The sequence below is a fragment of the Bombina bombina genome, chromosome 11 (genome assembly GCF_027579735.1).
Source record: "Bombina bombina isolate aBomBom1 chromosome 11, aBomBom1.pri, whole genome shotgun sequence".
In the NCBI taxonomy this organism is placed as follows: domain Eukaryota; kingdom Metazoa; phylum Chordata; class Amphibia; order Anura; family Bombinatoridae; genus Bombina; species Bombina bombina.
Window position 1 is genome coordinate 154,670,257 of NC_069509.1, and position 12,662 is coordinate 154,682,918.

At 35.7% G+C, this 12,662-nt stretch overlaps 1 protein-coding gene across 1 annotated transcript in view; it reads left to right on the forward strand.

Moving 5' to 3' along the window:
* Positions 1 to 12,662, forward strand: part of LOC128642489 (uncharacterized) — a 99,658-nt gene that overhangs the window by 20,824 nt on the left and 66,172 nt on the right. Inside the window, exon 2 of the mRNA XM_053695269.1 lies at positions 9,186 to 9,308. Within this exon, the coding sequence (XP_053551244.1) occupies positions 9,197 to 9,308 (112 nt within the window). The 5' untranslated portion in view covers positions 9,186 to 9,196. The remainder of the gene's footprint in view (positions 1 to 9,185; positions 9,309 to 12,662) is intronic.

Sequence of the window (12,662 nt, forward strand, 5' to 3'; positions counted from 1 at the left end):
ATAGGTATAGATATATACAGATATATATAGAAATATCTATTTATAAATACATAGAACATATTCTGCTATGTGCAGAACATTGGAATGTAAAATATTTACAGTAAAAACACACTGTAACACTTTATTAAATATGAATATTGCATACATATGCCTTAACATGTTTTCATTTATTTGACTGCTCCAATGCACTTTTATATATGTAAATACTTATATACACATACATATACATCTTTAGACGTATCTGTATGTATCTCAATGTTAAAGCCCTTTGCCTGCCTTTTTTTTTTTTCTAACACCCGAGATTTCATATCTTTGAGCCCTTGTTATTTTTTTGTGCAATATTTCTTTTAAACTATTTTTATTAAATGGTGTTATTATGATTGTATCTGTACTTTGTAATGTATTTTAGAAGTGTTTTATGCAACTTTTTAGTTTTGCAAAACAGTTGACTGCAGCTCTGATATTGGGGTAAGAATTCCAGCGTAAAGCGCAAATGCGATTTCGCTCAACTTGTAATATCAGCACAGATAAAAAGGAGCGCTAATGAGCGTGAAAACCCTTGCAAAATCGTTTGCGCTCCACTTGTAATCTAGCCCTTATTTTTTTTCTTATACATACACAACATTTGTGCTTGTATTATTTTTGTGCCCATCGCATCACTATAGCCTGCAATATCTGCAGCTGCAAGCAGCTCGGCAGCCAGGGAACTAGAGTTCGCTGCATGTTGCGGTAGTGGACACGTGTCAAAGAAGGGAGGAGAAGTCTGCGCTCCTTTTTGGTCATATCTGATTGGTTGTGGCGTCAAGATGTTTGTGAACAAAGAGAGAGTTGATCTGCAGAGAGGGAGCAATTAAACATCAGAGAGCAGTTGATCCTTAGGGGTCAATTTATCAAGCTCTGTACGGCTCAAGCTCCTTCAGGCTCGCTCCATAACCTGTCCACCTGCTCTGAGGCGGCGGACAGACATCGCCAGAAATCAACCCGATTGAATACGATCGGGTTGATTGACACCCCCTGCTAGCTGCCGATTGGCAGCGAATCTGCAGGGGGCGGCATTGCACCAGCAGTTCACAAGAACTGCTGGTGCAATGATAAATGCTGAGAGCGTATGCTGTCGGCATTTATCGATGTGCAGCGGACATGATCCGCAATATCGGATCATGTCCGTTCGCACATTAATAAATAGGCCCCTTAGAGAGAGAGTTGAAAAGCAGAGAGAGTTGAGTCAATGGTTAAAAACTACTAGAAAAATACCTTTAGAAATATAAAATAAAGAGGACCGTAAATAGATGGAGTCTTCTGCGCAACCAACTTAAAGGAACAGTAAATACAGTAGATTTGCATAAACAACAAATGCATGATAAAAAGACAATGCAATAGCAGTTAGTATGAACTTCAAATGAATAGTAGATTTTTTTTCTGGCAAATTTCAAAATTATGTCTATTTCCACTCCTCCTGTATCATGTGACAGCCATCAGCCAATCACAAACGCATATTTGTATATTCTGTGAATTCTTGCACATGCTCAGTAGGAGCTGGTGATTTGAAAAGTGTAAATATAAAAAGACTGCATATTTTGTTAATTGGAGTAAATTGTAAATGTTGTTCAAATTTGCATTATCTATCTGAATCATGAAAGTTTCATTTTGACTTAAGTGTCTGTTTAAAAAAGTACTAGTTAAAGGGACCTGAAACCCCAAAAAAATTCTGTCTTGATTCAGATAGAGAATACACTTTTAAACAACTTTCCAATTTACTTCTATTATTTATTTTGCTTCCTTCTTTTGCTATCCTTTTGCTGAAAGGTTTATCTAAGCAAGCTCTGGACAGCAGAGAACCTAGGATCTAGCTGTTGATTGGTGGCTGCATAAATATATTGATTGTGATTGGCTCACTCATGTGTACAGTTAGAAACCATTAGTGCATTGCTACTCCTTCAACACATGATACACAGAGAATGAAACAGATTAAATAATAGAAGTAAATTATAAAGTTGTTTAAAATTGTATTCTCTATCTGAATCATGAAAGAAAAGTTTTGAGTTTCATGTCCCTTTAAGACTGGTAGGAATTACAATTGATTATATATTTTATGAACATTCCACAAAGAAAATAAACTTGGGCAGAAAAAAGTGGTGATAGAATTATAGGTAGAAACTATTGAGTATTCCTGTTACATTGTACAAAACTGTATTTTCAAGTACTAACATAATGAATGTAACTCTTTTACTTAATAGCTGTTTTACTGCATCTTTATCTTGAATAGTGCAATAACATAAATAACAATTTACATATCATTTTTACAGTAGTGTATTTAGTTTTTGTGCTGCTCTAGGTGCTGGAAAATCTGCTGTCCCTGAACTCTACTATCCACAACAAATTCAGTTACTATTTGCTTTAGATATGTTTCCAACAAGAAGTTAAAGTCACGTGCAGAGGCCGTGCACCTTCAAAAGACAGCCAGGGATCACTGACTTGTAATACAATCAATAAATAAAATATTTAGAGACCGATGATAAGAGTGGGAAGATACTAAACTATCCCCTCTATGGGCTAAATTACAAGTGGAGTGCAATATTTACCCTCCACTTAGTAATACCAGCGCACACAAATGTTACAAGTAGATATGTGCACTTTTCAGTGTCAGTTTTTTTCATACATCCCACACCTGACACTTGTAACCCCTAAAAACTGCTTTGTGCAGTTTCTTTTTATTTTAAAAAAAAAAAAATGCTACTTTTTTTTTATATATATATAAAAACTTAAACTGCACTTTATTTGGGGGGTCAATAGGGAGATATTTTGAAAATTAACTAGAGGTCTTCGGAGCACTAATTGCTACCATGAACTCATGGTAGCAATAACCAGCCACTTGTTATGGCTGGTTATTTAACGTGTGCCCGTAAACAGGCGAATTTAAATTAGTGCTCCACTTGAAATCTAGCCCAAAATGTGCTGTCCCTTGCTTAAATCATGCTTTCTACTAAGTGCGATCTATAGATTGCCTACATAATAATTCATTTAATTTAAAAAAATAATCTCAAAATAAAACAAGTGAAAGAACTTAATCAGAATAAAACTACTTTTAAAAAGAAGTAGGACAAAGAAAAGAGAAAATAGGAACTAGGATGAACTTTATAGGGCCATTTATCAAGTGTCAGGCGGACATGATCTGCTGTAGCGAATCATGTCCGCCCGACATCGATAACTGCTGATGGTCCATTTTTGGTTCATCACCTGGGTACCGCTTGCTGATTGGTGGCTAAATGTAAGATCAAATTTAGATTAGATTAGATTGTACATCTAGATATATCATATACTAAGTTACATGTTCAGCATGTGGAAAACTACAGTATATAGCAGTAGAAACGCTAGTATTTGAAACACTAGCATTTACCAGTGCTATAAATAAAGTGGAATTTCAGCCATGAAGTATAAAAAACTTTATGCTGAAAGTTCCTTTCTTTGCCTGCAGTGTATGACGTGCTGAGGGACTCAGGCCGCCTGCAGCTGAACACTATTTTATCGATGAGGTGATGTGTCCACCTTTTAGCCAATAGTGTGCTAGCCATACAGCATAATGCTGATCAGCAAGCATGGCTATTGGCTAAGAGGTGGAAATGTCACCTCATTAAAAAATAGCGTTTTGCAATAGACGACTGGAGGCACTCAGCTCGGCATAAACTGCAGGCACATAAAGGAACTTTCAGCCTAAAGTTTTTTATATTTCATGACTGAAAGTCTGCTTTATTTATAGCACTGATAAAGCCATGTGTTTCAAAAAATGCTGGAATTTACCATCACTTTAAAAAAACATCTAAATGATATTGAAAGTAAAACTGTTCCCCACCGAACAACAATAGCTAACCATTTTCTGACTCATGAACAATGAATAAGAGCATTTAAATGTCAGTCTATAGATTAGGCACTTTCAAGAAATTAGAGAATTTAAATGTCAGGCTATAGATTACTAACTTCAAACAGAAGAGGAGGGGATCGTTTCAGCAAACCAATATAGAGAGGCATAAATGTGAAGTGGGATTTGGATTTATATTTAGCAGACTAGACATATTTATTATGAACATTATGATTACAATTATGGATTGAGCATTTTACAAACTAAAAGTGTTATCTTTAGAAACATCGTTCACTATTGATTTATGTATCACACTAGTTTAAGATCATTTCAATATATTGTATTGTGAATATTCTAAAAAGTAACACCTTAGCAATGCAGAATGGAGATATGAGAGTGTGCTTCTCTCTGTGTGTATTATATCTCAATTAGGGACAACCAGACGTGGACTCCTTACTCAGTGTGCTTAGAGGAATATGGCTACACCTCATCAGCGAGACCCAATAAAGGCTGAAATGATCGTCTGGGGTTGCTGTGTTTCTTGTGCAGAAAGGAATTGCCTTTTATTTCAGTGCTGGACTGACCGTAATAGGCGGAATTAGACTAATATACTACAGGAAAGTTCTACTCTGTAAAAAGCATTACTGGGCTAAAAAGAAGCGGCACCCAGGTGGTAAATCTCTAACAGACTAATAATGGTATTGAGCTAGTTGTTTATTCCTGAGAGTGCGCTTCTCTCTGTGCATATTTATATATATATATATATATATATTCACTTGTTTTTATAGTAATTTGTTTAAAAAATGTTTTGGAGAACTGTTGATAAATTTGACATCTGTGCAGTGCATTGTATGAGCTTTTTACTGTACCTGGAACCTCATGAAGATTTTACTAATATATGCCCAAGACATTTTACCCCTTTTGTAAATTGGCATCTTACAAGGGACAGAGCTTGTTTTAGTAGGGGCCTTGCTGTCTTGAATGGGCTTGAGACCTATGATTATTTATATATATAGTTTCCAACATCATTTTTCCCATAAGTTTTTCATGTCTGACTCTTAAAACATATCTTAATTAATTAATTAATTAATTAATTACTTAAAGAGACATGAAACACAACTTGTTTAATGTTTTAGATAGAGCATATGAATTTAAACAACTTTTCAATTAACTTCTATTATTAAATTGAATTATCTTGATGTCCTCTATTGATGGGGCAGCAATATACTACTGGGAACCAATGACAACAGGCATATATGTGTAGTCACCAATAAGCAGCTAGCTTTCAGTAGTGCTTCGCTGCATATGAGCCTACCTAGGTATGCATTTCAACAAAGGCTACCAAGTTCTATATCCCTTTAATAACAATGTGCACTCTACCAGTGATTATTCACCTAGTGATATATGATGAAATACATCTTTCATTTTTTGATTGGTGGAGAACTCCAGGTAGTAAGAGATGGCGTCACTGAAGTGTATGTTTTCTATTGATGAATAATCCCGTTACTTCACTTGTGGTGGAGGGCGCACTGCATAGAGGTTAAATGCTTTGTTAGTAAGAAGTCATCTTTGAAAAAGCGCTGATATACTGTACTGGCTCTATGAGTTGTTTTGTTATTGCTCAAATATTTTAATGGACTTTAATAAATAGTAAGTTTTACAGAGTTATTTTATTCACTACTTTACTTTCACATCACTGCCATTATCTTAATTTCCCCATCAATCAGTTAAAGGGACACTCAACCCAAATTTTTTCCCATGATATTCTTTGTTGAAGAGATACCTAGGTAGGCATCTGGCGCACTACATGGTAGGAAACAGTGTTGCCATCTAGTGCTCTTGCAAATGGATAATATTCTTGCAAAACTGCTGCCATATAGTACTCCAAAAATAGGCTGGTTCCTAAGCTTACGTCTCTGATTTTCAACAAAAGATAACAAGAGAACAAAGAAAACTTGAAATAAATTAGAAAGCTGTTTTAAATCGCATCCTCTATCTGAACCATGAAAGAAAAATGTTGGGTTTGATATCCCTTTAAGATTTATTCTATTTTAGTTTCTTTCACATAATTTATTTTACCAAAATGAAGCTTTATTACAGGAACTAACACAATTTTCCTAAACTTTAAAGGGACAGTCTAGGCCAAAATAAATATTCAGATAGGGCATGTAATTTTAAACAATTTTCCAATTTACTTTTATCACCAATTTTGCTTTGTTCTCTTGGTATTCTTAGTTGAAAGCTTAACCTAGGAGGTTCATATGCTAATTTCTTAGACCTTGAAGCCCACCTCTTTCAGATTGCATTTTAACAGTTTTTCACCACTAGAGGGTGTTAGTTCACGTATTTCATATAGATAACACTGTGCTCGTGCACAAGAAGTTATCTGGGAGCAGGCACTGATTGGTTAGACTGCAAGTCTGTCAAAAGAACTGAAAAAAGGGGCAGTTTGCAGAGGCTTAGATACAAGATAATCACAGAGGTTAAAAGTATATTATTATAACTGTGTTGGTTATGCAAAACTGGGATATTGGTAATAATGGGATTATCTATCTTTTAAAACAATAAAAATTCTGGTGTAGACTGTCCCTTTAATCCTTACTTATGGCATTTCTACCAGCTGGTAACTGCATCTGAAGTGTATTATAGACCTGTTTGTGCCATCACTGACTAATACTTACAAACTCACAAAAAACAGAATCATTTCCACTCAGAAATTGAGAAATCACATCAAAGTTTCACAACTGGTGATAGGAAATTCTAAGAAAGGCGGTTTTAGAAAATCAGTGATGCAATTCAGTTACTTTGTTGTAGTGAGTAGAATTCTAATCATATATAGAGAAGAGACTGTTAAAACATAAACATAGGATATTGTTTTATTTTTATGTGACTATAAAGCCATGGAGATTGGAGAATTGTAACATTTATATATTTTATTGATGAGTTGGGATTCAGAATAAGAATGATAAACAAATGTTGGTCTGTGCCAAGATCAAAATGCATTTGTTTTGTAAAAGGATAATTCGATCAAAACACTCATAAAAGGGACGTAAAGGAACAAAAAATAAAATGCTTTCATATGTTAGAGCATTTTATTATTGCATCATTGCCTGCATATAACTACGTGTTTAACCACTTTTTGAATGGATTGAACACATAGTTAAAGTAACCTCCAAAACTGCAATGCACTACTGGGAGCTAGCTGAACATATCTGGTGAGCCAATAACAAAAGACAGATGTGTGTAATCACCAATCACTTGCTAGCTTCCAGTAGTACATTGTTGCTTCTAAGAATATGTTCATATTCTTTTCAACAAAGGATAGTAATAGAACAAAGTCAATTTGATAATAGAAGTCAATTTTAAAGTGTCTAAAAATTACATGATCTGTCTGAATCATGAAATTAAAATGTTCGCTCTCCTATTCCTTTAAATAATAAAGATCTATATCATTATTTTAAGGCTGAAATGGACACTATACTTATTTTTATATCATTCAAATGAAATAGTAACCTTTAAAGGAACACTAAACTCAAAATTAAACTTTTAGGATTCAGATTGAGCATGCCTTAAAACAACACAATTTTATTTTACACCCATTATCAAGATGTGCACACTTTCTGAGGCATCATCTTCTACTGAGCATGTGCAAGAATTTACAGTATTCAAAAAGAAAAGTTATATCTCTAAACACTCAAAAATTTGGTATTTGCAATTTAAAGGAACAGTATACTGTAAAATTATTTGTCCTTAATGTGTTGCCAATTAGGTTTTTTTTACCAACTGCAGAGTATAAAATGTATGATAATTTGCTTTTTATTTGTGTATATTAAATAGCTAATTTTGTGTTTTGAATCGACAACTTAATAAAATGGGTTGAGCTTGTAGGCATAATCAGATCTCATTACTTTATCTCACATTGTGTACATATAAATTCTTCTTTATCTTATATATCTCCATAAACCAAAGACCAATACTTGCAGAAAACAATGGAAATTTAACATTCTCTTCTATACCCCACTGGGAGTGTAATTTCTTCTGCTGGCATTGTTTACACAGCTTATCTATAGCTTGGACCTAATGCCAGAAACTTTCAGAATAGGTAGGAATACCACAGGCTAAGGCCTCTATTTATGAAAGGTCTTGCGGACCTGATCGGACAGTGCAGATCAGGTCCGCAAGACCTCGCTGAATGCGGAGAGCAATACGCTCTCCGTATTCGGCATTACAAGAGCTGCTGGTGCAACGCCGCCCCCTGCTGACTCGCGGCCAATCAGCCGCCAGCAGGGAGGTGTCAATTAACCCGATCGTATTCGATCAGGTTGAATTGCGGCGATCTCTGTCGACAGGGTTATGGAGCAGCGGTCTTTAGACCGCTGCTTCATAACTGCTGTTTCTGGCGAGTCTTCAGACTCGCCAGAAACACGGGCCATCAAGCTCCATTCAGAGCTTGATAGATAAGCCCCAAAATCAACTAGTTAAATGACAATATAAGGGTAAAGAAAATACATGTAAACAATTTAATAAACTTCAGCAGGTAAAGTGAATAATTGGGAACAAATTAAAGGGGAGAACATTTTTGAGTAAACTGTCCCTTTAACATAAGAATTGTCCACTGCAGCCAATCCTAAATAAGTACAGGCCAGGAAACAAAAGTGTGCTATACAGCTACAGCACATCAACAGTAGAACATAGGTAAATTCAATATCCTTTACTCAAAACCATTGGTCACAAGAATTTCCAGTAAATACATAAACAACTTTGTGATTCACCAATGACTGCCACGTGAACCTGGAGACAGGAAAATGGACGACATTTTTAAATTTGTTAGAAAAAAAATGTACTGCTCATGAGTAAGTGCCGTTGTCTTTATGTTATCCATTTGTAGATTATGCTATTTTACTGTATTTAATAGGTCCTTTAAATATGCAGATTTGTTTTTGTCTTTTTATTTGAACAAATGTGAGAAAAGCTGTTTATATTTCAAATGAAATTAATACAATGACAACCACTTCCTACTAATATAGGCTGAGAGGCGCTAAAAGACGCAGCTGTATTGATAGACAAGAGCATAACTTTACAGAAACAGTTTATTCAGATGGGGAACATCCATTTTTTTTTTTTAAATAATAAACTATTAAATAGTTTGACTCTAACTATGCCCCAGCCTGACTGTGTCCTGAGCTTTTGAGATTCTAACCCTAGCCACCCTAACTCAAACCTCATCCTCCCAGTCCTGCCATACCAGCATTGAAATGTTGACCATAAGTGATTCCAAATACATAAATAGAATACAGACTAATGCAGACATATTTTATTTTATAAACAGGTGATGCTAAAATGATATTTGTGTTTGAAATGAAAAGTCTGGAAACATTTCTAGTAGCTTTAAATCATGAAGCAGGGAACAGCCTCCTCTGGTGTATTTTACTGTTCAATATACTTACTGCAGGTAAGTGTCACATTTTAGTGCAGTGATGAAGTGATATTTCTATAAAATAATCATGTCTTTAGTAGGGATCTAATTTTTCAAATATTTATTATCTCTGACTGCAGCTTCCAAGATGAATATGACATAGAATGTGAAGTAAATATGTTCAACAAATATTGAATTCTATGAAATCTACACTTCATATGAGCAAAAATCTAAAAGCAAAGTTCCAGAAACCTTTATATACTCATAGCTCATAATTATGGAGATTCATTGGTGCCAAATGGCCCCTGATGCTAGTGTTCCGGAATCAGCAATTATGAAGTAGCGGTCGTAAGACCGCTGCTCCTTAACTGGTCTGCTGCCTCTGAGGCTGCGGACATCAATCCAACCGATCCTATACGATCGGGTTGATTGACACCACCTGCAAGTGGCCGCGAATCTGCAGGGTGCCGCATTGCTAAAGCAGTTCGCTAGAACTGCTTGTGCAATGTTTAATGCCGACAGCATATGCTGTCAGCATTCAGCGATGTCTGGCGGACATAATACGCTACAGCGTATCATGTCCTCCAGACTTTGATAAATCGGTCCCTAATTGTCCTTCATAGTAGGATATTGTCATTTTCCCTTCAGCTATACTCTCTTCCCTGCGCTAGTTTCACAAAGTAAAATGGCCGCACCGCTGTCCAACCTTAACCTGCTACTTAAAGGGACATGAAACCCGAAATTTCATTATTCAGATAGAGAATACAATTTAAAAAAAGTTTCTAATTTACTTCTATTATCAAACGTGCTTCATTCTCATGTTATTCTTTGTTGAAGAGATACCTAGGTAGGTAGCGTGCACATGCCTGAGGCACTACATGACAGGAAATAGTGCTGCCATCTAGTGCTCCTGCTAATGTATAACATTGTTGCAAAACTGCAGCCATAGTAGTGTTGCAGACAAGTGCACACTCATGAGCCTACCTACCTGCTTTTTAATAAATAATAACAAGAAAATCTGATAATAGAAGTAAATTGGAAAGTTGTTTATAATGGTATGTTCTATCTGAATCATGACAGAACATTTTTGAGTTTTATGTCCCTTTAAGACTCTACCCATGAGTTCCGCTGACTCCTACCTCACTATTATGAAATTCTGCAGCTCTTTACAAATAATCATAATAGATTAACAGCGTATGAGCAACAGGAATTAACACGTTTTGAGAAGTAGAATATGTGTGGGCAAACAAGTGGTGGAGCCAGAAGCAGATAAAGGACATACAAGGCTGCAATGTGACCCCCAGTATTTAGGTTGGACCCTCTGTTCTTTATCATGCTTCAATATGTTTTAGTGTAGTCAGTTTTTTATTTTTCTTCTTGCTATAGAGAAATTAGGTTTTTAATTTAATCAAGTTATGCCTCTTGCTCAGACCGATCTCTGGTATTATATAGAAGCTGCATTGCATGGAAACAGATTAAATTAATTATGTGCAAAGTTCGTACTTTATCATTCCTCTCAATCTTTTTTCTATTATCAAGTGTAAGTTATTCTCTTTCAGATAGATTACGAGTTTTGCGTTATGAGTGAAAAAGTATCGTTATGCTTCATAACGCTGCTTTTTTCCCTAACGCCGCTATTACAAGTCTTGTCAGAATAGGTGTACCGCACACCTTTTTGGCCGTCAAGCAACGTCAGTACCGCACTAACACCCATAAACTACCTATTAACCCCTAAAACGAGGCCCTCCCGCATCACAAACACTAAAATACATTTATTAACCCCTAATCTGCCACTCCGGACATCGCCGCCACTATTAAAATGTATTAACCCCTATTCTGCCGCGCCCCAACATTGTTGCCACTATAATAAACCTATTAACCCCTAAACCGCCGCCCTCCCACATCGCAATCCCTATTTAAAGATTATTAACCCCTAATCTGCCGTCCACTCACAACGCCGCTATAATAAACCTATTAACTACTAAACCGCAAGCCCCCCACAACGAAATATACTAAATTAAAATATTAACCCCTAAACCTCTGGCCTCCCACATCACTACATACATATATTAACCCCTAAACCTAACCCTAACGTAACCCTACGCCTAAGTCTAACCCTAACCATAACACCCCCTAACTTAAATATAATTAAAATAAATCTAAATAAACCTTACAATTATTACCAAAATAATTCCTATTTAAAACTAAATACATAATTACCTATTTAATAAAACCTAAGCTAGCTACAATATAACTAATAGTTATATTGTAGCTATCTTAGGTTTTATTTTTATTTCACAGGTAAGTTTGTATTTATTTTAACTAGGTAGACTAGTTAGTAAATAGTTATTAACTATTTACTAGCTACCTATTTAAAATAAATACAAACTTACCTGTAAAATAAAACCTAACCTGCCGTACACTAAAACCTAACATTACAATAAAATAAATTAAATTAATAGAATACAATTATCTAAATTGCAAAAAAATAAATAAACACTAAATTACAAAAAATAAAAAACGAAATTATCAAAAATAAAAACAAATTACTCCTAATCTAATAGCCCTATCAAAATAAAAAGCCCCCCCCCCAAATAAAAAAATCCTAGCCTACACTAAACTGCCAATGGTCCTTAAAAGGGCCTTTTGTGTGGCATTGCCCCAAAGAAATCAGCTCTTTTACCTGTAACCATTGCCCTGAAAAGGGCATTTGGATGGACATTGCCCTTAAAAGAGCATTTAGCTCTTTTACGGTGCCCAAACCCTAAGCTAAAAATAAAACCCACCCAATAAACCCTTAAAAAAACCTAACACTAACCCCCGACGATCCACTTAAACAGTTTTCGAAGACCGGACATCCATCCTCATCCAGGCGGCAGAAGACTTCATCCAAGCGGGCAGAAGTCCTTATCAAAGCCGGCAGAAGTCTTCATCCAAGCAGGCAGAAGTCCTCATCAAAGCCGGCAGAAGTCTTTATCCAAGCGGGCAGAAATCTTCATCCAGACGGCATCTTCTATCTTCATCCATCAGGTGCAGAGAAGGTCAATCTTCAAGGCATCCGGCGCGGAGCATCCTCTTCTTCCTATCATCGCTGGAAAATAAAGTTTACTTTAAGTGACGTCATCCAAGATTGCGTCCCTTACATTCCGATTGGCTGATAGAATTCTACAAGCCAATAGGAATTAAAGTGGAAAAATCCTATTGGCTGTTGCAATCAGCCAATAGGATTGAGCTTTCATCCTATTGGCTGATCCAATTTATTTTAATTATATTTAAGTTAGGGGGTGTTATTCTTAGGGTTACTTTAGGGTTAGGTTTAGGGGTTAATATATTTATGTAGTGTTAGTGATGTGGGAGGCCAGAGGTTTAGGGGTTAATAACCTTAGTATA